Here is a 27153-nt window from a genome sequence, read left to right as displayed (position 1 = left end):
CTCCTTCCTGACTCAATCATGCCCCACTAGTAGAGCTCCATCAATGCTGCTCAATCCAGACCTATTGCACCCCCCAGTCCAGTATTCCAACCCTGGGTTCTCCTCTCACAGCTCTGCCAGTGCCTTACAATCCTGACCTGTCAGCCCCCTGATTTTCCAGTCCTGGTGTGATAGCACCACACAGCTATTAATCTCACTATTATCCCAGTTCTGCTCCTTCTAGCTGTGTTGATGCCCTTCAGTCCTGCCCCACAGCTCCCTCCAATATTCTTACCAAAAAGTTGGTGGCGCAGCACCTCATTCTCATGTAGAGGGTGAGGAAGGAGTGGGTTGGGAATGGTACCAGCTGGGTATGGGATCCGAGTGAGATGCGACCCCGAGGCCAATGGGTCAATAAGGGGGTGAACAGAGGCTGAGGCTGAGGAGAGAAGATATCCATAAGTACTCTGTGCTATGGAAGTAGTGGAAGAAAGTGAGAAACAAAGGGGGAAGGGGAGAGAGACACACAGCCAGGCTGTTCTGTACTAGGAGCAGAACCAGGTCAAGGTCACCTGATGCAGCTAATCACTTTTAGTCCCATTTGTTTCTGTATTTGTTCCTTGTATCCACACTAGCTTTCAGAAAACTGTTCTGCAAGGCCACATGCAACACCTTACTCTGCAACCATCACTGGACCTTGGCATTTGGGCACTTCCTGTACCCTCCAGTTCCAGGCACAGCCCTCTGGAGCAAATGTGCAGCATAGGTGTGAGGCTACATATTGCATACACAACATAAAGCCCAAACGCTGCATGGGCTACATTTAAAAAATGTCCATTCATTTTGGGTGCCTCTGTTTTTGGATGCCCAACATGTAGGCACTCCAGCTTGCAAGTACTTTGTACTCATCAGCGTGTTACTATTTAGTATGGTAGCTGCCTCTTCTGGATGCACATACCATTATATGGTGTTAGATGCTGGAATGCTGGTCGGAGGTGCAGAAGTAAAAGGGGAATAATGGACATTGATTTGCTCCTGTTATCATTTTGATTGGTTCTAACTGCTTTGAATGGGGCCATCTGTGGATCTGTGCTGGGGCACAGATCTACACAAACTATCCAGATGCCAAAGCATATGGTCACCAGGTTCCCAACAGATTGGTATGGCTGGCACTGCTGCTTTTGAGTGCTCAAGGGGATATCGCACTTCCTCTCTTTGGTACAATTATTTTCTAGTATTGGGTAGGTGGGGTTTGTTTTCTTGAGCTTGTCATTGCTGAACTTCTCTTTTTCCTTGTTTCTCTTTAGGATGCTGAGATATAAATGCCCAGGACCCAACTTTGATGGGAGGACATTCCTCTAGGTCTTTCTGTGTAGCCCAGCTATCAAACTTCCCCTGCAAAGTCATCTCCCAACTTAGGCAGTAGGAGACATCAGGAGGTGAGCAGAGAACTGGGATTTCTTTGGGCATAGGGGTGTGTCTGTGTCTATAGTTACTAGTGCCCTTGGTTTCACTTTTTCAGGTCAAGGAGTCTGGGAACTGCAGCCCCAGACACTGCCCAAATCAGCACCCAGTAAGATAAGAACAGCCATGTGGTGCTGTGTGGGCTCGCTAGCCTCTCTCTGTTGTGCTTGCATTTTCAGGAGCTGAAACACATTGGTCCAAAAGGATAAAGACTTAAAACTTTTTAAAAAATTGTACAGAGTTCTATACTATTAAACAGCAACATTTTAAAAAATGAAATAAAATTGCATTTGGAATAGGTCTCTGTGCCTCTAATAAGATAGAGTTGGGGGGCTGGGCTGAGCCAAGACTAGCCAAGGCTGCTTAGGCCTATCCTGAATGAGGTGGAGGAGCTAAGCAGAGCTGGGACTACTTGAGTACATGAGTCTAGTGGATGGAGAGCTTCCCATTTGATCCCACCAGTGCTCAGGGCTGTCATTGAGCTGGGCATAAGCATTGAGGGACAGCACTGAGAGGGCCAAGACAGCCCGTTAAGTGGTGCTGCCTGCACCTTCCTTTTACACTAGCACTGAACATGTGCAGGCTGAGCCGATTCTAAGACTTGCTCAGAAGCTAAAACCAGAACTGGAAGCACCTACATTTTCTGGCATACACAAGAGATACAGTATGAAAATGAGCCAATGAGACAATCTACAGGGGGAAAGAGAGCATGGGAAGCTGGGGATCCCACCCTGAGCCCTTGCACTCCCCTCACCTGCATGAATGGCGTCCTGCTGGTGCAGATGGAGATGGGAGTGGATGTGCGAGTGCTGGTGATGATGAGGCGTCACATTGAGCATCTGCAGTCGGGCCAGGGGGTCATTGCTCAGGGCAGCTACCCGTTCTGCATGTTGCCGCTCAGCTGCCAGTCGCTCAGCATATGACATATCAGGACGCAGGGCTGGGCCGGTGGCGAGTGCCAGCCGCTCCCGCTCCAGGTGGCCCAGCCCTGGGTGGAAGGGGAAAGCAGGGTGCAGGCCAGGGGCTGCTTGCAGAGCCAGCCCCCCATGGCGCGGGAAAGGATCCATGGCAGCAGCAGGCACAGCATGGAGCTGCTCCAACTCAGCTGGCTTGACTTCAAAACCAGGCTTGAGACGCTCCCGCAGGTCCCGGTCCCTCAGGTCTCGTTCCCGGGCCTCCCGTTCCCTCAGCTCCCGTTCCCGTGTGGCTGGATCACTGCTGTAGATGGCTGGCACATTATAGCCCAGCAGGCTGGGGTCAACAGCACCCAGCGGCACATAGAAGGGGTGATTGCGGTTGCTGGGGGACATGACATGGGGCCGGGCATACTCGCTGAGCGTGCGCAGAGCTGGAGTGTCGGGGCCTAGGTATGGCGGGACGGTAGCCACGGCACTGCCTTGCTCAAAGGATGGGCGGTGAGCGACAGGGCCGAGAGACGAGCACTCCACTGGCCGGCCCTCTTGAGCCATCTTCTGCAAGAGAGCAGAGAAGCTTGTCAGTGTTGGAGGCTAACAAGAGCCTCCCCCAGTAGGGGGCACCGTGATTCCCTAAACATCACCCCTTGCTCAGCCCCATTCTCCCCAATGGGGTCACTGCAACACCTACCACACTTCTCTCCAACTCTCTCTCCTTTTCTCTCTCTCTCTCCTTCTCCCTCTCCCGCTCCCTCTCTCGCTCCTTCTCCTCCCGGGCCTTCTGTTCAGCCTCCCTGCGGACCTTCTCTACTAGATCCGCCCGTTTCTTGGCCAGTTTGGAGCCATCCAGGGGCACGAAGTAAAGGTCTGTACGGGAGCAGGAGTTGAAGCCACGATCTAGGTGTTTGTTGAACCTGTGGAGAAAAACAGAGGCATAAGTGTCAGAGTGTGAGAGAAATGGAGGACTGGGGGAATAGGGGGCTGGCACAGTCTGGAAATGTATCGAGGAAGGTGGAGGGTGTGCAGGGATCTTGGAGCCAGTGAGGGCTGTGGAGAGTAGCTGTGCCCCACACACCTGATATACCCCCTTGCCTTGCTGTGTCCCCTCCCTCCCCCCCGCAGTCCCCTCTATGCAGGGTGACTACCCATCCCTTATTTTAAGGGACCATCCCTAGACTTCCTTATTTCATTAATTTGTAGTATGAGTAAGGACAGGCTGAATCAACCTTAACAGAGCAGCTTCAAAGTAACTGTTGATTAGACCCTGTTTTCAATATAGAATTCAGCCTGAAGAAACCTAATCTTTTAAGTAGGGCTGTAGATTAATCGCGGTTAACTCACACTATTATCTCAAACAAATTAATTGTGATTAAAAAAATTAATGCGATTAATTGCCGTTTTAATTGCACTGTTAAACAATAAATACCAATTGAAATTTATTAAATATTTTGGATGTTTTTCTACATTTTCATATAGTATTCTGTGTTGTAATTGAAATCAAAGTGTATATTATTTTTTATTACAAATATTTGCACTGTAAAAATGATACAAAACTATTTTTCAATTCACCTCATACAAGTACTATAATACAATCTCTTTATTGTGAAAGTGCAACTTACAAATGTAGATTTTTTTGGTTATATCACTGCACTCAAAAACAAAACAATGTGAAACTTCACAGCCTCCAAGTCCACTCATTACTACTTTTTGTTCAGCCAACTGCTAAGACAAACAAGTTTGTTTACATTTACAGGAGATAATGCTGCCCTCTTCTTATTTACAATGTCACCAGAATGTGAAAACAGGCATTCGCATGACACGTTTGTAGCTGGCATTGCAAGATATTTACGTGCTAGATATGCTAAACATCTGTATGCCCCTTCTTGCTTCAGTCACCATTCCAAAGGACACACTTCCATGCTGGTGACGCTTGTTAAAAAAATAATGCATTAATTAAATTTGTGACTGAACTCCTTGGGGGAGAATTGTATGTCACCTGCTCTGTTTTAACCACATTCTGCCATATATTTCATGTAATAGTAGTCTCAAACGATGACCCTGCACATGTTCATTTTAAGAACACTTTCATTGCAGATTTCACAAAACACAAAGAAGGCACCAATGTGAGATTTCTAAAGATAGCTACAGCACTCGACCCGAGGTTTAAGAATCTAAGGTGCCTTCCAAAATCTGAGAGGAATGAGCATGCTATCAGAAGTCTTAAAAGAGCAACATGCTGATGCAGAAACTACAGAACCCAAACCAACAAAAAGAAAATCAACCTTCTGCTGGTGGCATCTGACTCAGATAATGAAAATGAACATGCGTCGGTCCACACTGCTTTGGATATTTATCAAGTAGAACCCATCATCAGCATGGAAGCATTTCTTCTGGAATTTCTTGAAGCATGAAGGGACATATGAATCTTTAGCACATCTGGCACATAAATATCTTGCACCTCTGGCTACAACAGTGCCATGAGAACGCCTGTTCTCACTTTCAGATGACATTGTAAACAAGAAGCGGACAGCATTATCTCCTCCAAAGGTAAACAAACTTGTTTGTCTGAGCTATTGGCTGAACAAGAAGCAGGGTGAGTGGACTTGCAGGCTCTAAAATTTTACATTGTTTTATTTTTGAATGCAGGTTTTTTTGTACATAATTCTACATTTGCAAGTTCAACTTTCATGATAAAGAGATTGCACTACAGTACTTGTATTAGGTGAACTGAAAAACACTATTTCTTTTGTTTTTTACCATGCAAATATTTGTAATAAAAATAAATATAAAGTGAGCATTGTACACTTTGTATTCTGTGTTGTTATTGAAATCAATATATTGAAAATGTAGAAAATATCCAAAAATATTTAAATAAAGTGTTCTATTATTGTTTAACAGTGCGATTAATTGCATGATTAATCATGATTAATTTCTTTAATTGCTTGACAGCCCTACTTTTTAAAAAAACTAACCACAAAGCTCAAAAAAAATTTTCTTCTGATATTGTCTTAAGACCTCACAGAATTGCGTACCTGAAATCAAAAATGTTGGCTGTGGCTTCATGTTTGAGACTGTTGTTAAAACATATTAAATATTCAGAAGTTTCTTGACCCCAGACCTGTTTTTGTACTTGTAACACAGGTAAGGAAATGCAAGGAAGAATTTAGAAAACTTCTGGAAAGGGAAAGGTTCATTAATGACTAAGTAAATAGCAAATGCTTGCCACATATGGGCACTAGTATGTTATAGCAAAGAGGGTTCAGTGAATACTGTGTGCAGGGGAAAGGGTGGGACTTTGAAACATGGTAGCCAGCTCTTTCTTCCAGTTTCTTAAAACTTATGGAATTTATTATGTCCATTTCTACCTCAAATGCAGCAGCGGAAAGAATATTTTTCTTGTGTAAGAAGACTTGCTAAATATTGATTCTGTTAAGGCTGAGCTTCAAATTAAAGTTTATTTCAATTGTACATGTAAAGAGTTTTATGAATTGATTTCAGAACAAAGATGTATTGAAATGTATGAAAACTGATAAGAAGCACCATTTTAAACAGCACACTGAAGCTTATGATATTTGTATTGTATACATGAGGACAATAGAAACGTACATTTGAGAGACAAATACATGATATGCTAAGGGAAATGGTGTTTCCTAAAATGTCCCTTAAAATGAAGTGTTGTCCCTTATTTTTCATATGGTTTTCACTTACATCCAGCACCCTACCTCTGTGGCCCAATCTCCTTTCCCAAACACACAGAGTGAGAGTCTCATCCCCTCTCCCACCACTGTATGCCACTATGGCAGCTTACAGGTACCATAAATCAAAAAGCCAGGGGAAAATTCCCTGGTATAGGCACTGTGTAGGGCTGCAACTATGCCTCCCACCCCCCGTGCAAATTGCATTGCTCTAATTTATGCTGGGGGATGCAGCGACCCAGCCCTTCCTGGATGCCCAGCAAAAAGGCCCACCCTCCAGATAGGTCGCTCTCTTTGATTCCAGTGCAGGTTACTTGTTGCTGCAGGCCCTGGAAAACTGCCCTCCCTCCCTTCCTCCCTCCCCTTCTTTCTCCATCTCCATGTTCCTCCCTCTGTCTTATTTTTCCCTCTCTGTCTCGCTCGTCCCTGCTCACCTGGCTGACTGGCTGGCATGACTTGGTACGTCCACCACTTTGGGGGCTGGTGAGGGACTCCGAGCCGGCGGCATTGGGCTCTCTGGGGGCTCGTACTCCTCTGACGGCTCTTGCTTGATCTGTGCAGCGCTCAGTGGTAGCGGTGGTAGGGGGGGAGCAGGGGCTCCCATACTGCCAGGCAATGGGGGGGCAGTGGGAGCAGGTGAGGGGGCCTTGTAGCTGCCAGCTGCTGGGGAAGATGTCATCCTGTACCCAGGGGGCGTGGCTGCACGGAATGATGAAGCAGAGGAAGAAGGGGGTGAGCCCGGCTTGTAGGGAGCTGGGGGCTGGAATGTGGGGGCAGGTGAGCCTGCCCGCTTTCCATAGGGAGCCACAGTGGAGGGAGGAGCAGGGGGTGACACCGTCTTGTAGGGGGCTGAGGAGGAGACCATGGTGGCTATGACAGTGGAAAGAGTGACAGAGGCAGAGGTGACTGGCGGGCCAGCTCCATGCGCAGGTGAGGGTGGAGGTGGCGGAGGGAAGGCGTAGGCAGCAGGACTCTGCCCTTGGGGGTGAGCACAGACACCTGGGTATGTCCCCTGGGAAGAGGAGGAGGAGGAGGAGGAGGCGGCTGAAGGAGCCTGGCTGTATGTGGCCTGGCTGTGGGGTGGGTAGAGACGTAGCCCATAGGCAACATGCGAAGGGTGATGAGTGCCTGACTCCAAGGGGTGGGAGTAACTTCCAGGTGGCTGGGGAGGAGCTGCTGTGGCTGGGGAGACCCCCCCTCCAGTGCCATGGCCATGGTGGTGCTGCTGTGGTGGCTGTTGGGAGGGCTGGCCAGGGAAGGAGGCAGTGGGGTGGGAGCTGGTGTTGCCCAGGGGGCGGCCATAGGGTGGTGGTCCCTGGCTCCACACGGGCTGGGAGGGCAGGGAGGGCTGGGTGTACTTGGGGGGCTGGCTGGAGACAGAGAGGCCACTGGGTGGGGGGAAGGCGTGGGCATACGAGGCACTGTAGCTGGGCAGGGCCTGGGCAGAGGGAGGTGGAGGGTACTGAGCAGAGGAGCTGGGTGGAGGGGGGGCATAGGGGTAACGTGAGGGGGGTGGGGCAGGTGCCTTGTCCTGCCCCATCCCATGGGGCGATGGGAGGTGCCCACTCAATGCCTGCCCCACCATCCCAGGCGAGTTGGAGTTGGTGGACGCATTATTCAGTGGGCGCAGGGCTGGTGGGGGAGGCAGGTTGGCTGTGACATGGGGGAAGGAGGGGGCAGAAGCTGGGGGTGCTGCCAGGGAGTTGCCTGGGGGAGTCTTCTGAGGGGGTAGACCCCCTGCCACAGGAGCCAGGGAGATGGGTGTAGTGGGTGGTGGGTTGTGCTTGGCACCAAGATTCTGTTCACGTCCTCCCAGCACTGGGAGCCCCCCCCCTCCAGTAGTGGCTTTGGGCCCCCCCTGGACCACACTGGCAGAGGGATAAAGAGGAGCATGTGCAGCAGACGAAGAGGAAGAGGAGGCAGGTGCTGGTGGTGCCTGGGCCTGGAAAATCCTTGAAGCCTGAGTCTCAAGTTGAGAGTGGTAGCCACCTGCAGGGGCCTGAGGGTGGACCTCGCCTGCTAGGTTGAAAGCTGACTCCGGTGGATGGGCTAGGCTGTCAATTGGAGGGACGGGTGGGGGACTCTGGGGGAACAGTGAGGGATGACGGTAGGAGTGGGAAGGCCCTTGGGACAGCACAGAGGACGAGTCTGAGTCATTCTCCACGCTGCCTGGGCTGTAGACACTGGGTGAGGTGCTCCGGTTATCCTGGTCAATGTCCCGTGGGTCACTGCTCATCTCATCATTGAAACTGTGGCCATCAAGGCTGTCAACATCCGAGGGAGACTGGGGACATGGTAGCTCCTGAGGTAGAGAGAGGAGGGAGATATCAGACAGCCCCCCAGGGCATGAGCAAAAAAGTTAACCCTTTCTGAGCACCAGAGATTCTCCTTTCTGAAGTTCTCAGCCCCTCGCTATAGGAGCTGAGAAGGAAGGTCACCCTTTTCTGACACCCCTCACATGTAGTCCCCAGTGAGTCTCCTCTCTGGAGCTCTCTGAAGGCACCAAAGGAGGCTGTGAGATGCTCCTCCTATGTGCCTATGTGGTTCCTTCATATTATGTTTGTTGTGTAAAGAGCAAGAGACCCAATAGGGACTGAGGAGTTCCCTCCTCTGAGTCTTCATCTCAGGCTGTCTGCAGACCCAGGCAGACAACACTGCATAGTTACACTCGGATCACATTTAAAAGGTCATCTCTTTAAGCAGAAGGGCAAGAAACTTACTTCTCCAAAAAATGAAAGCAGACATTCTGGAGAATGTGAATATGTTCTGCAGGCCACATGAATACATCATGCAGGCCAGATGTCTGATATCTCTGTTACACAGGAAACATGGTCTTGTTGTTAAGGTATTAGACTGGGACTTGGGAGATCTGGAATAAATCCCTTGCTCTGCGACAGACTCCCAGTGTGACACTGGTCCAGTCACTTCACCTCTCTGTGCCTCAGTTTCCTATCTGTAAAATGGTATTAGTATTCTGTGGATTGCAGTTGTGTGTAGAGACCCCGTTATGGATCAGGACCCCCAATGTGCTAGGTGCTCTACTCACATATAACAAGAAGGTCCTGCTCCAAAGAGCTTAAAAATCCTGCACCTGTCTTGTCTATTTAGAGGTAAGCTCTTTGGAACACAGTTTTTTCTTACTAAAAAGAAAAGGAGTACTTGTGGCACCTTAGAGACTAACAAATTTATTTGAGCATAAGCTTTCGTGAGCTACAGCTCACTTCATCGGATGCAGTGATGAAGTGAGCTGTAGCTCACGAAAGCTTATGCTCAAATAAATTTGTTAGTCTCTACGGTGCCACACGTACTCCTTTTCTTTTTGCAAATACAGACTAACACGGCTGCTACTCTGAAACCTTTTTCTTACTGCGTGTTTGTACAGTGCCTACCACAATGGGCCTGATCTTGGTTGGGGCTTCTAGACACCACTGAAATGCAAACAATAATAAGGAGAAGGAAAGGACTTGGCAAAGATCATACAGTGAGTTGGGGAAAGAGCTGAGAATAGAAAGCAGGAGTCTTGATTCCCAGTCAGCCTCTGCTCTAAACTGTTAGGCCCTAGAACCCTCCCAGAGCCAGGAAGAGAATTCATGAGTGTTAATGCCAGTCCCCTCATATAACCACTTAACTAGAATCACTGTAAGGCAGTTCCAGACAATCCAGACACACAATCAGTATCCCTGAATTGACAAAGCAGCAAGCTAGCTCATCACATCTAGGGCTGCGTGGAGGTCCTAGACTAGCTGGCTGAGGCAGACCTAAATCCAGCAAGTGTTGATTTGTGGCCAGCATGGTCTCAACCCCCAAGGACGAGCTGGATGGAAGGCATGCTAGACCTGACAGGGATATCCAACCACCTCCTGCCCCAGAAAGGGAAATGCTCGGACTGGGCCAAGCCCCTGAAATGTGGGAGGAAGCCTATTCATGGGTGAGGATTGTCTCCTCTTGCTTGGTAAAATCTGTCAGCCCACAACCAACCAGGGCTGGCCTTACCATGAGGCGAACTGAGGCAGCTGCCTCAAGTGCCAGATGGGGAGGGGAGAGTGGGGTGGGACTGCACCACTTGGACCCAGAGTGTAGAAAATTGTGTCTGCTGCTGGTGCATATGTATTCTCTCTGCTCTAGATGCACAGAGATGGTGGAGTGCTGTGCTGGAGGAAGGAGGGCACAAGAGACATAACAGGCAGGCAGGAGAAAAGGTGAGAGGGAATAACAGAAAGCAGCAAGAGCTGCAGGGAGAGAGAGGATAAGGAGCCTCTTATGTGCCTCTTTAGCACCCCGAGGAGCATGGACTGATTAACACCAGCTTCTCAGGGAGCTTCCTGTTTCCTGCTGCTTCCCTGAACCCACTTGAGGAGAACAGGCAGCCAACTGAAGTAGTAGGAGCCAGTTAGGCCCTTAAGACACTGATATCTTCCCTCACTCAGGCCCTGCTACCAGCCTGGTTATTTGTCCCCTTCAATTGAGTGTTGAGAGCCACTATAGCTGGCACAAAACAGCTGTCATGAGTGAAAGAAGAAAACGCTCCTCTGGGGCACCATTCGGAAGAAGAAAGAAAGCAAAGGAAGCTTTTCTAGCTAAGCAGGAAGGAGCTCTCCCGAGATACAGACACACAAATGCCTGATCTTCCAGTTAGTCAAAGTGCAGGTGACCTGGCTACTACTGCAGCATCCATATCTCCATCTCTCAAATGGATGTAACCATGCCTGAAGAAAAGTGTAAATCAGAGAAGAGTGTGGTAGAAGCACAAGAAACAGCTGCTGCTGAGTTTACTTCCTTAAGTCTAGATGATCCACGACTGTGGACCCACTTGAGCAGTAGCCCAAGGGACTTCCTTGTACTGCACGGGCCACAGTAGGTAAAAAAATTCATGTTCCACAAAGACAATGAAAATAGAAGTTTCCATCCAACATATTACTGGTGTGAAATCCCCAATGGTGACAAAATGGAGAGGCCATGGCTTATGTACTCAATGCTGCATACTCTTTTTGTTGCAAACCCTTCCAGTTTAATGTTCCAGCCACATTGGGTTCTACAGGAACAAAGGGCTAGAAAAATCTGGCTAGAAACCTGGCATGCCATGAGAAGGCAGCAAATCACCAGAAAGCATTCCATAGGTAGAAAGAGCTTGAGATGAGACTAAGGTTAAAGGCCACTCTCAGAAATATAAAGGGAAGAGTAACCACCTTTCTATATACAGTGCTATAAAATCCCTCCTGGCCAGAGGCAAAACCCTTTCACCTGTAAAGGGTTAAGAAGCTAAGATAACCTCGCTGGCACCTGACCCAAAAAAACCAATGAGGGGACAAGATACTTTCAAATCTGAAGAGGGGGGGGACAAAGAATTTGTCTGTCTGTGTGATGCTTTTGCTGGGAACAGATCAGGAATGCAGCCTTATAACTCCTGTTAAGTTAGTAAGTAATCTAGCTAGAACATACGTTAGATTTCCTTTTGTTTAATAGCTGGTAAAATAAGCTGTGCTGGATGGAATGTATATTCCTGTTTTTGTGTCTTTTTGTAACTTAAGGTTTTGCCTAGAGGGATTCTCTATGTTTTGAATTTGATTACCCTGTAAGGTATTTACCATCCTGATTTTACAGAGGTGATTCTTTTACCTTTTCTTTAATTAAAATTCTTCTTTTAAGAACCTGCTTGATTTTTCATTGTTCTTAAGATCCAAGGGTTTGGGTCTGTGTTCACCTGTACAAATTGGTGAGGATTCTTATCAAGCCTTCCTCAGAAAAGGGGGAGTAGGGCTTGGGGGGATATTTTGAGGGAAGACGTCTCCAAGTGGGTTCTTTCCCTGTTCTTTTTTTAAAACTCTTCGTGGTGGCAGCATACGGTTCAAGAACAAGGCAAAGTTTGTACCTTGAGGAAGTTTTTAACCTAAGCTGGTAAGAATAAGTTTAGGGGGTCTTTCATGCAGGTCTCCACATCTGTACCCTACAGTTCAGAGTGGGGAAGGAATCTTGACAGCCACCATAGATGATCAGCATCAAGGGAAGATTGCATCAGAGTCTCTTTACTGGCAAAATTTTCTGAAAAGGCTTATTGCCATTGTGAGAATGCTTGCTACTCCGTGGCACTTCAGATCAGCTGTATGTGCCAAACAATGGAAACTTCCCTCAAATTGTGGAGCTGATGGCTGAGTTTGATGCTGTACTCCAGGAGCAACTAAGAAGCGTCACCACCCAAGAAATGTACACACACCACTACTTTGGAAAAACAATTCAAAATGAGATCATACAGTGACTGGCAACAAAAGTCAAACAGAAGATTGTGGCAGATCTGAAGTCAGCAAGATATTACTCTGTCATTCTGGACTGCACACCTGATATCAGCAATACAGAACAAATGACTTTAAAGGTGCGTTTTGTAACAACAACAGAACTTAGTGAAAATGTCTCTGCAATGATGACTCTCCGAGAGCATTTTCTAGAATTTATTGACATTGATGATACTACAGGAGCTGGTATGACAAATGTGCTTCTTAAAAAGCTGGAAGATACGAGAATTGCGATAGCTGATATGAGAGGTCAGGACTACGATAATGGTACGAACATGAGAGAAAACAACAGAGGAGTGCAGACACGGATCAGAGAGTTAAACCCACAAGCTTTTTTTGTCCCATTCAATTCTCATTCATTGAACTTGGTGGTCAGTGATGCAGCATCAGCTTCTAGTGAGGCTGCTGAATTTTTTAATGTAATTCGAAGCATCTATGTATTTTTCTCTGCATCAACGGCAAATTTTGAAGTAACATCTGGGAACATCCTCTCTGACACTGAAACCACTGAGTGCCACACAATGGGAAAGTCAAGTGGGGGCGATAAATCCTATGAAACACCAAATTGGAAAGATAGATGATGCCATAGTTGCCATTATGGAGGATAATGCTATGTCAGCAACTGTTCGTGGGAGAACAGTGGCAGAGGGAAATGGAATCACCAGAAACATACATAACTGCAAATTTCTGTGTGGCTTAGTGTTGTGGCATGACATACTGTTTTGAAATAAATATTGTAAGCAAGAGACTCCAAGGTGTTGACCTTGATATATCTGGAGCAATGGAACAATTGGGCAAAGCAAAGTCATACATACAGTCTTACCGGTCAGATGAGGGATTTCAAAACATTCTGAAGAGTGCACAGAAGTTGGCAGAGGAACTTCACACTGAAGCTATTTTCCCACCCATTCAAGAATACAAGAGTCACTGAAGAAGAAGACACTTTGATTACGAGGCATGGGATAATCCCATAAAAGACCCCAAACAACAACTCTAAGTTGAATTCTTTAACCAGGTGCTAGATTGTGCAATACAGTCAGTTGAAGAACGTTTCATGCACCTCAAGGAACGAACACAGCAGTATATTTGGGATGTTGTATGATATTCCAAAACTCCTCACTATACCTGAAGAAGACCTACACCAGCAATGCAGGGCACTAGAGGCAGTGTTGACCATGATGACATGCGCAATATTGATGTGAGTGATTTAGGTGATGGACTGAAAGCCCTTTCAAGATACATTTCATCAGGATCAACTCCAAAGGCTGTTCTGGAATATATGTGCACAAATAAGATGACCACCCTCTTTCCAAATGTTTTTGTTACTCTGAGCATACTTCTAAAACTTCCTGTAACAGTTGCCAATGGAGAATGCAGCATCTCCAAGCTGAAGTTAATAAAAACACATCTACACTCCACAATGACACAGGAGAGGCTGGTCGGCCTTGCAACCATCTCAATAGTGCATGAGCTGGCCCAGACTTTGGACCTTCAGGAAGCAGTTCAAATCTTTGCAACCAAGCAGGCACAGAAAGCACCACTTTGATTATTCAAATACATAAAAATGCCAGTGTTTACTATAAAAAGAAAAGGAGTACTTGTGGCACCTTAGAGACTAACAAATTTATTAGACCATAAGCTTTCATGAGCTACAGCTCACTTCATCGGATGCATGAAGTGAGCTGTAGCTCACGAAAGCTTATGGTCTAATAAATTTGTTAGTCTCTAAGGTGCCACAAGTACTCCTTTTCTTTTTGCGAATACAGACTAACACGGCTGCTACTCTGAAACCAGTGTTTACTATGCAGACAAGAAAAGTTACACTTGCTGTTCAGGCGTTTGAAAGTTAAGTGTTACTTAAAATTTTTGAACAAGGCATTTTAAGTTGTTAGTTCTCTTTTATTGGAGTAGGTAGCAGAGTAGCACCATGAGAGGAGTAGAAAAGGAAGAAGGCAGAATTGATACCTTTCAAAATTTTGGCCCAACCGAGGAGGCCAAAATGTTGTGGGCCGGCCCAGTAATCAACACACTGGTGTGATCCAGTACAGCCAGGGCAGCGGGCTAGACAGGTCCGCGGGCCTGATCCAGCACAAGAGGGAGGGAGGGGAACTCCCAGAGCCTTTTTTCCTGCACCATGGAGGTGTTTGTGGGGTGCAAAGGGAAACTCACCTCAGTTTTGGTTTTCTTGGGGGCATTGCTCTCCTCCCCTTCACTCTCTGAAATCTCCTCCATCCGACCCTGCTTGCTACCCTTTGGGGTGCAGGACTCCTCCACCCGTCCTTTCTGCAAGGGAGAGGTCACACATGGAGCTCCTTCCACAAACATGAGAGAGAGCTGACATACAAGTGATTTGTACAAAAAATGACAGATTGGACAGATTGACACAGGACCCTGGAGATTTAGGAGTCATGGTTTCTCTAGCAGATCAGAACCTGGCAAACACAAACACTGAAAAAGGGTCAGTGGGGGAATAACCTCTTGGTAAAATGATGGCGGGATAAGCAGGTTCCTGAAGGCAGGGTGGAAGAACCAATCCCTGCCAGGTTTTCTGGTGGACCTCATGGTACCACTCAATATCACACTCCTGTTTCCTACCTTAGTAGTTTGTCGGGATTTCTCAGTTTTGCCATCACTGCTAGAGGTACTGATGCCACCTGGGGAGGCTCGGCCCCGTGACCTGAGCTCCTCTCGGGGTCCCGGAGTCTCCTTCTTCCGTCCACTCCGCATTGACATCTAAAATGAGAGAAAACACACTGAGAGCGCCCAGGGCCATCCTTACCCATACACAAAGTACACAGCTGGTTAGGGCAACAGAAAATTTGGGGTTGGGAAGGAATTTTCCTCCAGGGCAGATTGGAAGAGGCCCTGGAGGTTTTTCGCCTTCCTCTGTAGCATGGGGCACGGTTCACTTGAGGGAGGATTCTCTGCTCCTTGAAGTCTTTAAACCACGATTTGAGGACTTCAATAGCTCAGACATAGGTGAGGTTTTTCGTAGGACTGGGTGGGTGAGATTCTGTGGCCTGCATTGTGCAGGAGGTCGGACTAGATGATCAGAATGGTCCTTTCTGACCTTAGTATCTATGAATCTATGAAATTTGGGGCACCCTGCGCAGCTGCATGCTGCACCAGTCCCTGCTTCGCCTCTTCCCACCGCTGCTCTGCCCCAGCACTGCCCCCACTCCACCGCTTCCCCAAAGCCCCCACCCCTGCTCTGCCCCGCCCCCACCCCACCCCTGCTCCAGCTCCCCCTCTTCCCACCCTGCTCCGCCCCAGCCCCGCCCCCACTCCACTGAGGAGTGCAGCAGGGCCGGGCCTGCAGTCACCGGCGGCAGGAAGTGCAGCGGCCCAAGCCATGCCACTGGTGAGTGCTGGGGGGTGGTTTCCCTCTGTTCCCCTAAGCCAGCCCCGCCCCCCACAAGGGGGCTACATAGGGCCCCAGAATAGCTAGGGAAGGCCCTGAGAGTGCCCTGCAGCTCCCCCTGCTATGCAATCCCTGCCCCACCTTCAGCTCTGCTGAAGCCCTCAGTGCTGACCCACGGCATTCCATTGCTCCAGTCCTACATTCACCACATAGCTTTGCTGATGCACCTCAGTCCTGACCCACAGCTCTCCTTCTTTTCCAGTCCTTGGTTCCCCACCACCTCCTCCCCTTTCACATACCGAGTCTTTGTTCTGTCGAGTCTTCATTCTTTTGGGTGTGGGACCCCCATTCTCCTTGGCCCAGTTGGATGAAAACATAAATTTGTGTCACTTTCCCCCCCTTCCGCTGTTCCCCGGGAGACTGAGATGATGGCCTCAGGGATTAGGGCAAGGTCAGCTCCTCCGGAAGGGGGGGGGGCTCACTCCAGAGATACTACAGGTTCTTAGTGGATCCTGAAGGACAGAGAGGGAGACAAAGACAGAAAAATGGAAAAAGAGAGTGAGTTGTGTGTATGAGGCCACTTCACACCAAAATCTCAGCTTGTGATATAAATGCCAAAAAATTACTACTATTGCCATATCTTTTATATATAAACCTAGGGATCTTCACTTGTAAGAGATGATATTCTTAACGCTTGCTCACTGAAAGTCCACAGAAAATTATTTAAGATTATTATCTCTTACTCCCATTGTAGTGGAGTGGTACCCATGTGATGGAAGGAAATCGGTCCCCTCACTTTTTGAGGTGTTGAATTTTTACATTATCTCAAATTGTTTTTTACATTTCATTTCCCTGGTTACTTTTTTATTTAAAGGGGGGATTAAAAAAAAGAAACTGCTTAAAAATGTTAAGCATTGAAGTTCACAATCATGATTCTTCTGACTTTATAAGCAGCTCTTTGCAGCTGGTTTCAGTGCAGTCCTGACCTTACAATACTCTTTCCCAGTTACATAATAGTCATAGCTCAACCAGAGAAATGGTCTCCAAGTGGTCTTTGCTGCAGGTTACATTATGGAAACTCAGCCTCCACAACACACACACCCATGAATGTACCACATCTGCAACAAGTTTATTATACAGAGATGCTGACAATCCTGTTCATGCTGTACATCTGCAGGGGTGCCCAATATACACAAGCATATGCACTTTAACTTGACTTTGCAAGCCACAAACGAAATCTGGCCCATTTAACTTTGAATCTTTCCTCAGACTCCTCTGATCCCTGAAGTGTTTTCTGTGGCTCTTCTCTGAGCTCTCCCAGCTTGTCACTGTCTTTCTGGGATTGAGGGGTCAATGGCTGAGTGCACGATTCCAGGTGGGGTTTCCCCTGAGCCACACAGAGAGAGACTATTCCATCTCTGCTCTGGGACATGCGCCCCCTCACAGACTCTATCCCTAGGGTGGATAGTTCCCAGAGAGAAAAGTAGATCTAGTGGATAAGGCATTAGGAGCAAGGAGTCAAAGCCTCCATTGCATCTGAGATGACTAACTGACAGCTTTGGGAATGAGCTGGGGTTTAATGGGTTAGCACAAGGAGACTGGGAATCAGGATTCCTACAGTCTCTTCTAGCTGTGGGTGGGGAGTGGGTCCTAGAGGATTATAGCAAGGGAAGTGAGGATACTCTAGATTCTATTCCCTGCTCTAGCAAGGGAGTTTGGGTCTAGTGCGTTAAAGCAAAGGAACTCTGAGTGAGGATTCCTGGATCCCATTCGCAGCCTTGCCTTGGACTTGCTCTTTTACCTTGGGAACTTCTCTTTCCTGTATCTCAATTTCCCCATCTATAAAATGGGGATAATGATACTGACCTACTTCTCGGTGAGGGGAGTATGAGATCTATTTAATTAATACTTTCAGATTGCTTGGAAATCCTCAGGTGAAAGGCACTTGTGACTTTAATTTCATTCATATTTTATCTGCCCCTCATGCTGCAGGTCATCTGGGGCCCATATAACTATAATTTCCATACAAATTAACTTAGCCCTAGTCTTGGGATGATTGTACTGATTTAACTAAAACTAATTTAAAATTGATCTACTTAAATCAGTGCAGGCCCCTCATGTAGACACACTTGAATCAGTTTCAATATTGCTTATATTGTTTTAGCTTAATTTGGTCATTTGTGTTTACATTAATCCAGTTAAAATGATGAGATTTATAGTATAGACAAGGCTTTAGAATTAATATTTCTCAAGTGAATTTCCTCATAATGCAAATACTAAAAAGCAAGGAAATTCTAAGCTAAAGACAATGTTCACATTCAGTTTCCAAGCATTAGCCCAGTGCCATCATAAGACATAAATGACACCAACACCCTCTAACACACTCACTTTAAATTCAACATACTATCATCCTCAAGTGACACATCAAATAATTGAAAATCACACTGTCATGCACAATTGTAATTCAACCTTCCAACACTGTTATTTAATAGCTTAATAATGACAACTAATCTTATCTCCACATACCAGGTTCATGTCAGAGAAAGAATACAAAGCTGAATACACTCCAAATTTCTTTCTTATCAGAAATGTTTCCTGGAATACCTACAATATGTAGATCAAATGTACAACACACAGTTTCAAATAGACATAAATATTATGCACATTTTTAAGTGAGAGTAATTACCCACTGGAACAGATTACTGAAGGCTGTCATAAAATCTCCATCACCTGGAATCACTACATCTTTCTAAAATATATGATGTAATTTAATCACAAATTATTGGGCTCAATACAGGAATTACTGTGTGAAATTCTATGGCCTGTTATATAAGGGGTCAGACTGGATGATCACAGTGGTGCTTTCTGACCTTTATTTTTATGAAATAGAAACATGGTCAGCCTTTCATATCTATATTCATAATGACACGGAGAATGGCAGGGACCCCTACTCAAGACAGTTAAGTCTCAGGCAGACTGTAAAGAACTATAAAAGGATCTCTCAAAACTGAGTGACTGGGCAACAAAATGGCAGATAAAATTCAATGTTGATAAATGCAAAGTAATGCACATTAGAAAACATAATCCCAATTATACATACAAAATGATGGGATCTAAATTAGCTGTTACCACTTAAGAAAGAGATCTTGGAGTCATTGTGAATAGCTCTCTGAAAACATCTGCTCAATGTGCAGCAGCAGGCAAAAAAGATAACAGAAAAAACAGTTACTCACCTTCTCGTAACTGTTGTTCTTTTAGATGTGTTCCTCATATCCACTCCAATTAGGTGTGTGCACACCGCGTGCACAGTCGTCGCAAAGTTTTTCCCCTAGCAGCACCCGTTGGGTCAGCTGCGGAGCCCCCTGGAGTGGCGCCTTTATGGCGCTCAATATATGACCCTGCCGACCTGGCACCTCCTCAGTTCCTCTTTGCCGGTTACTCCAACACAGGGAAGGCAGGTGGGTTTGGAATGGATATGAGCAACACATCTCGAAGAACAACAGTTCCGAGAAGGTAACTTTTTTCTTCTTTGAGTGATTGCTCATATCGATTCCAGTTAGGTGACTCTCAAGCCTAGTTATGGAATCGCTGATTGGAGCACCGTTGTGCCGAAAGCCGCATCATCTCTGGCATGCTGGACGATGGCGTAATGAGAGGTGAACATATGTACTGAGGGCCAAGTTGCTGCCCTGCAGATTTCTTGTATCGGGACCTGGACCAGGAACGCCACTGATGAGGCCTGAGCCCTTGTGGAGTGTGCCTTAAGAGCTGGGGCTGGTATTTTGGCCAGCTTGTAGCATGTGCAGATGCATGACATGATCCAGGAAGATATTCTTTGAGATGAGACTGGGAGCCCTTTCATCTGGTCTGCCACAGCTACGAAAAACTAGTTCAACTTCCTGAATGACTTAGTGCACTTGATGTAAAAAACTAGTGCTCGCCGAACATCCAGGAAGCGCAGCCTCTGCTCAAGGCTACTGGCATGAGGCGTAGTATAAAAAACAGGCAGAAAAATGTCCTGACTAGTGTGGAAGCATGACACAACCTTAGGAAGAAAGACTGAGTGAGGTCTGAGTTGTACCTTATCCCTATGGAAAACCATTAAGGTGGGTCTGAGGTAAGGGCCTTTAACTCAGACATCCTCCTTGCAGATGTAATGGCAACCAGAAGGCTACCTTCCACGACGGATAGAGAAGGGAGCAAGTCACCAGCGGTTCAAATTAGCCTGGAGAGGACCAGGTTAAGGTCCCATGTGGGGACAGGCTGCCTGATGTGGAGATGTAGCCATTCCAGACCCTTGAGGAACCGACCAACTGTAGAGTTGGCAAAGACGGAGCATCCAGATGCTCCCGGGTGGAAGGCCGAGATAGCAGTGAGGTGTACCTTTATGGAGGATGCTGCCAAGCCTTGCTGTTTCAGGCGCAGAAGGTACTGTAAGATGAGAGGTACAGGTGTCTGGAGAGGGGGTATAACACGCTGGTCACACCAACAAGTACATCTTTTCCACTTTGCCAGATATGTGGCTCTAGTGCAGGGCTTCCTGCTGCCGAGTAGGACCTCCCTTGCCTGTTTTGAGCACAGAAGCTCCATGGGGTTCAGCCATGAAGCTTCCAAGCCGTGAAGTGGAGGAACTGCAGGTCGGTGTGATTAAGGCAACCATGGTCCTGAGTGATCAGGTCTGGGAGGAGAGGCAACGTGACCTGGGCTTCCACTGACAGTTCTAGGAGTGTGGTGTACCAATGTTGTTGAGGCCACGCTGATGCTACCAAAATTATCTCTGCCCCATCCCTGTGGACCTGGAGTAGGACCTTGTGCACGAGAGGGAATGGGGAAAATGCGGAGAGCAGGCAGCCTCCCAAGGGTAGCAGGAATGCATCCATGATTGAGCCTGGGCTGTGTCTCTGGAAGGAGCAGAACATTGGGCACTTTCTATTGCTCTGGGTGGCAAACAGATCGACCTGGGGAAACCACTCATGATTGCGGAAAGACCTGCTGAGATGGTCTGCCACTGTGTTCTGAACTCCTGGTAGATAGGATGCTTCCAGGTGAACAGAACGGGTTATGCGGAACTCCCACAGCTGGAGCGTTTCCCAACATAGGGGAGAGGATTGGGTTCCACCCTGCTTATTGATGTAAAAAATGGCAGTGGTGTTGTCCATCAGAACTGCTATGCATTGACCCTGTAGTCAGGCCTGAAAGATCTCGCATACTAGTCACACTGCCCTCAGCTCCTTGATTTTGATATGGAGGGAAAGCTTGTCCTGCGACCAAAGGCCCTGCATTTGGAGGTCTCCCAAGTGCGCTCCCCATCCCAGAGCTGACGTGTCCGTTACTAGAGACAAGGAGGGCTGAGGGCTGTTGAAGGGGACTCCTTTGCACACTGTCCGAGGATTGAGCCACCATTGAAAGGACTCAAGCACCTGCCCTGGCACTGTGACCACTGAATTCAAGCTGTTGTGTCCTGAGCGATAGGCCAAAGCGAGTCACGCTTGTAGAGGCCTGAGCTTCAGCCAGGCATGCCAAGGCATGCAAGTGCAGGCTGCCATGTGGCCGAGGAGACTTAGGCATTCCCTTGCTGTAGTGGTTGGTTATTGCCTGAGCCCTTGAATGATGTCCATCATGGCTTGGAATCGGGACTCTGGCAAAAGTGCTCTTGCCTGAACCGAGTCCAACACTGCCCCGATGAATTCTATTCGTTGGGTTGGTGCCAAGGTTGCTCAAGTTGAGAAGGAGACCCATTCTCTTGGATGTGGATCTGACCAATCGGACTTGAGACTCCACCTGCCCCCTGGTGCAGCCCCTGAGCAGCCAGTCATTGAGGTAGGGGTATACCTGCACCTGCCTCCAATGGAGGAAAGCGGCCACGACCGACATGCACTTGGTGAACACTCGGGGGGCTGTTGAGAGGCTGAATGGTTGGACTGTGAATTGATAATGCTTGGGGTTGACCACAAAGCATAGGAATCACCTGTGTGCAGGCCAAATAGCTATATGGAAGTATGCGTCTTTCATGTCGAGGGTGGCATACAAGTCTCCTGGATCCAGGGAGGGAATAATGGTGCCCAGGGAGACCATGCGGAACTTCAACTTTACCATGAACTTGTTGTGTCCTCACAGATCTAGAATGGGTCTGAGACCCCCCCTTGGCCTTGGGGATTAGGAAGTATCAAGAATAGAATCCCTTGCCCATGATCTCCTGAGGAACCTCCTCCACCACTCCCATGGTGAGGAGTGCCCGCACCTCCTGGATAAGGAGTTCCTCATGAGAAGTGTCCCTAAAGAGGGACCCTGAAGAGGGACGGGGAAAGGGCGTGGGAGGGAGGGTAGAAGCAGAAATGGAAGTAGGAGGGATGAAGGCCAGGGTCTGCCAAATGGTCTTAGCATTGTCCTGTATAGTCTTGATGAGGGGCAGAGCCACCCTTGGACGGTCCTCCGACTCCACTACCTCCTCAGCCTGCAAGCCCATATTTCGTGCCACCCTGCAAAGGAGTTCCTGGTGGGCACGGCTGTCTATAGGGAGCGGTCCACAGACGGAGTTGCCTGCAACCGCCTCGTCCAGGGAGGATGACGAGGAGGCTACTGAGTAAACAGGGTCTTCCTGACCCTTTTGGTCTCCAGGGGCCTCCTGTCCTGCCTCTCTGTAAGGGCCAACCACACCTTGATCAGGCTCAGGAACTGGTCCCTGCCACTGCAAAGGCCATGGCCCTGCCCCCACCTCAGGCCTTCCACAACCCAACCGGTGCCGGCCCCGCTCTGAGTATCTAGATTCTGTCTCTGACTGTGAAGATGGGGACCAGCACCGCGATGGCCGGGGCGGTGCCGAGTGGAGCTGGACTAGTAAGTGGCGCCATGAGGCTGGGGAGCGGCGCCACAATGCTGGGGAGCAGTACTGAGATCAGGATCTGTGTGGGGACACTGACCGGTGCCGGGATGACTGATGCCGGGAGTGGGACCTGCTGCGCGACAGTGCTCGGCATGAGGATTGGCATCATGATCAGGAGCTCTGGCGTGACCTGGAGTGGTGCTGCGAGTCTGACCGGTGCCGCGAGTCCAACCAGTGCTGCGACTGCAAGCAGCTCCAGGACTTTGAGCGGCACCATGATTCCACCAGTAGTGCTGAGGGATGGAGCATCACCGGTTTCCCTCAAGACGGTGCCACACATACCGGTACCGGAGGGTTGGCTCGAAGGACCGGGGACCATGGTGCCGTCATAGCAATGAGGTCCCTCATGGCCTCAAAGATGTCCGGGGTGGATGGCAATTCCACCTCCTGAATGGCCTGGCTCGGGGAGCCCAATGGCACCAAACTCGACGGTCCCCCTTGCGGGGCCGAAGTCAACGGTGCTGGCTCCAAAGACTTTGGCCCTGGGTGCTCCTCTTTGGGATGCACCCCATTGGCAGTCTCCAAAGGGGTGGGTCTCTGAGTCGGAGATCCATTCCTCCCCTGCTTCTGGTGCCACTTCTGTCTCAGGGATTGGGACCAGTGCCAGATTGATCCTGCCGGTTTCAGCACCGGGGAGCAGCGGTGCCACGGGTCTCTCCCAGAATCCTTCCATGGTGCCACTTCTACCATTGCTGCCGGGGTGCTGCACACCAATGAGCTCGGTGCCAGTTCTTGTCGCGCCGATGTAGGTTGCAGTCTGAGTGCCGCCTCCATAAGGAGTTGCTTGAGGCAAAAGTCTTGTTTGTTTTTGTTCTGGGGCGAAACGGTTTACAAATCCTGCACTTGTCTGCTTGATGTGCTTCCCCCAGACACTTTAAGCAAGTGCCGTGGGGGTCGCCTGTTGGCATGGGCTTGTTGCAGGACTTGCAGGGCTTGAACTCCTGGGACTTAGGCATGTAAGTCTCCCAAGGAGAACACAGTCAGGGTGAAGGGTAAACCCCGCAACCAAACAGCTAACTAACTAAATACAATAACTAAGAACTAACTAAGAACTAAACAACTACAAAATACAAACAGTCCAAATAGAAGCTAGGGAAATGTGGAGAGCTTGCAAAGCAAGACACCACAATTCCAAAACTGTCACTGGCAGTAAGAAGGAACTGAGGAGGCGCCAGATCGGCAGGGTCATATATTGAGCACCATGAAGGCGCCACTTCAGGAGGCTCCACAGCCAACCCGACGGGTGCTGTTAGGGGAAAACCGTTCCGACAACTGTGCATGCGGCACACGCATACCTAATTGGAATCGATATGAGCAATCACTCAAAGAAGAATGTTAGGAACCATTAGAAAATGGTTAGATAATAGGACAGAAAATATCATATTGCCTCATTATATAAATCCATGGTATGCCCACATCTTGAATAGTGCATGCAGATGTGGTCGCCACATCTCAAAAAAGATATATTGGAATTGGAAAATGTTCAGAAAATGGCAACAAAAATTATTAGGAATATGGAATGGCTTCCGTATGAGCAGTGATTAATAAGACTGGGACTTTTCAGCTTGGAAAAGAGACGACTAAGGGGGGATATGATTGAAGTCTATAAAATCATGACTGGTGTGGAGAAAGTCAATAAGGAAGTGTTATTTATTCCTCATAACACAAGAACTATGGGGTCACCAAATGAAATTAATAGGCAGCAGGTTTAAAACAAACAAAAGGAAGTATTTTTTCCACAATGCACAGTCAGTCTGAGGAACTCTTTGCCAGAGGATGTTGTGAAGGCCAAGACTATAACAGGGTTCAAAAAAAGAACTAGGTAAATTCATGGAGGATAGGTCCAGCAATGGCTATTAGCCAGGATGGGCAGGGATGGTGTCCCTAGCCTCTGTTTGCCAGAAGCTGGGAATGGGCGACAGGGGATGGATCACTTGATGATTTTCTGTTCATTCCCTCTGGAGCACCGGGCATTGGCCACTGTCAGAAGTCAGGATACTGGGCTAGATGGACCTTTGGTCTGACTCAGTATGGCCGTTCTTATGTTCATATGGGTGGGTACCTTACACTTCCCATTATCAAAAATTCTTGGTGACTGTTTATGAAGAGGTCTATCCTCCCCTACGTGGTTTTGCAGCAGGAATGGGGAGCTGACTTTTGCTTGGCTCATGAAAATCTTTCCAAATTTGGTTGAGTTGAAAAACACTGAAAATTGCCATTGCATGTCTGTGTTTCACATTGCATAGCTTGTTTCTGTCTTGCTGCCAAAACCATTCAAGATTCCATTTATACTAGGCATGCACCGGCCCAGTATCTCACTTCAGCAGTCCGCACACAGTGACCCTCCAGGCAGGGTGAAGACAAAATAAATCCTGCTCCTTTCCCAAATCTACAAAGCCTTTTGCTTAGGGGCATTCCACTGGGAACTAGAAGACCATGAGTTCTAGTCTCACTTCTGCAAATTCTAATAATTGTGTACCCTTTACTCTTATCACTGAGCAAGGCCTCACAGGTTACACAAGCTGGGCATAGACTTTGCCACCTAATACAGCAGGGTCAAGTCTCATCTACTTAGCTACACTATTTCCCAGAAAGAGTTTGCCAAATAGTGGTAGTTGGTTCAGTTGCCTGTAAAATGGGGCTACTCCTGCTTGCATAACCAGGGCTTAGATTCTTACAGAGTATTTCCCAGACATTCCCCCCACTTCCCTCCCCCCAACATGCTGTAAAAACTCCAGGGCGGGTTTGAAAATATTTACCAGATCTCCTCTCCGGACAGTGTTAAATTCCAGTTGAATTTAAGTCCCATAGGTAAACCATTGGTTTCAGTGTGTAGCCAGTTTGTGGGACTTGAAAACGCAGTTCCCACAGACTGCAGCACAGAGGCTGGGGAAATTGGACACGACCTGTCTAGTCTGAGCCTGAGACACAAACAACCTGTGAGCTCAACTGACAAGCAGGGCAAACAGCTTTAGGCCCATCACAAGACTGTTTGTGTGGTGAAAGCTGGCTGCAGGGAAGCGAGGTTACACAGCAGCTGAGGAGCAGCAGCCCAGGCTTGGTCTACACTAGAAAATTAGGCCTGCATAAATACATCACTCAGGGATATGAAAATCCATAGACAGCACTAGGTCGATGGAAGATACTCCCACAAATGACAAAAGTTTTACCAACGAAAAGCGCCGGTGTGAACAGTGCTTTGTTGGCAGGAGCTTTCCTGCCGACAAACCTGCTGCCACTCGTTGGGAGTGGAAGATTTTTGTTGGTGGGAGGAGCTCTCTCCTGCTGACAAACAGCAACTACACTGCGCGCCTTTTAGTGGTACAGCTGTGTCACTAAAAAGTGGGTACTGTAGATAAACCTCAGCCAAAGGGCCTGAGACCAAAAAGGGCAGATGGAGCCTCCACAGCACCTGAGATGACTAACTATCAGCGGGCCCCAGCAGACCTCCCCAGCTAGGGTGACCAGATGTCCTGACAAAATCGGGACTGTCCCAATATTTGCCTGTTTGTCCCACGTCCCGACCGATGTACCGTCGGGATACCATTTGACCTGATATTTGGTGCAGGGCTGGACGGGTCACCCTAGCTGGCAGGCTCCCTACCTGGCTCTGCGCAGCTCCTGGGAAGTGGCCAGCAGGACCCTGTGACCCCTAGGCAGAGGGGAGGCCAGAGGGGTCTCCATGAGCTGCGCCTGCCACGAGCACCAGCTCTGCAGTTCCCATTGGCCGGGAACAGCAGCCAATGGGAGCTGCAGGGGTCGGGCTTGCAGGCATGAGCATCACGCAGAGCCCCTTGGCTGACCATAACCCTCGGAACCAGAGGGACTTGCCAGGCTCTTCCCAGGAGCCACCCTGCTCAGATCCTGTCCTCGCCAGGTGCCTCTGGCTCCTAGGGTCAGGGGGCTCTGCGTGCTGCTTGCGGCCAGAGACCCCACCCCCACCGCTCCCATTGGCCGTGGTTCCAGCTCCCCCCAGACCCGCTATGCCCAGAGCCCTGCAGACCCACTATGCCCAGCACCCCCCGTCATGTGTCCGGATATTTTACTTTTGCCATCTGGTCACCCTATACCGAGCACTGGAGCCGGGCAGGACCTGAGGCATCCACCCCAGACCCACTCCACCCAAACACGACATCTATTGGTTTCCCAGCTGGGGATACCACTTGCTTCTCATTCAGATCCAACTCAACCTAAAGCTGCGGGGAGACTAGTGGAAATTTGTGTTATATTTTCTTAGTATGTGAGCATTTAGGGCCTGATCCAGTTTGCACTGAAGTTAATGGGAGTCTCACTTATTGCTGTGTGATTGGTTAGTTATTCAGTTAGTATCCCCAATTCCCTACCTTTCCCCCTTCTTTTATTTTACCCTGTGACATTCTGTACCACAGGGGAACATCCTACACCCCCCATGTTCATTCTTATAATATGACTGTTTGGTATCCAATGCAAAGTTTGTCATGTCGGGTATCTTCGTAAGGCTCATGATACACTGAGCATTGTTGTTATAGTAATGCTATAGTAATGTTATAGGTTGCAATTTCATGTATATAGTTATGAGGCTGAATATGTG

General features: G+C 48.2%; 1 protein-coding gene across 6 annotated transcripts in view; it reads right to left on the bottom strand.

Annotated features, from left to right (window-relative positions):
• ATN1 (atrophin 1) overlaps positions 1-27153 on the bottom strand; it is a 71548-nt gene that overhangs the window by 2155 nt on the left and 42240 nt on the right. For all 6 annotated transcript variants that reach the window (XM_038387151.2, XM_038387155.2, XM_038387153.2 and 3 more), the window contains 7 exons: positions 16000-16212; positions 14935-15072; positions 14509-14622; positions 6487-8354; positions 3049-3271; positions 2198-2915; positions 275-418 (listed from right to left, as the gene is read on the bottom strand). In XM_038387151.2, coding sequence (XP_038243079.1) covers positions 275-418; positions 2198-2915; positions 3049-3271; positions 6487-8354; positions 14509-14622; positions 14935-15072; positions 16000-16077 — 3283 coding nt within the window. In that variant the 5' untranslated portion in view covers positions 16078-16212. The remainder of the gene's footprint in view (positions 1-274; positions 419-2197; positions 2916-3048; positions 3272-6486; positions 8355-14508; positions 14623-14934; positions 15073-15999; positions 16213-27153) is intronic.

Source organism: Dermochelys coriacea, chromosome 1 (genome assembly GCF_009764565.3).
Source record: "Dermochelys coriacea isolate rDerCor1 chromosome 1, rDerCor1.pri.v4, whole genome shotgun sequence".
Lineage (NCBI taxonomy): Eukaryota > Metazoa > Chordata > Testudines > Dermochelyidae > Dermochelys > Dermochelys coriacea.
The sequence above is the reverse complement of the archived record's forward strand: the minus strand, read 5'-3'. Positions and strand labels throughout refer to the sequence as shown.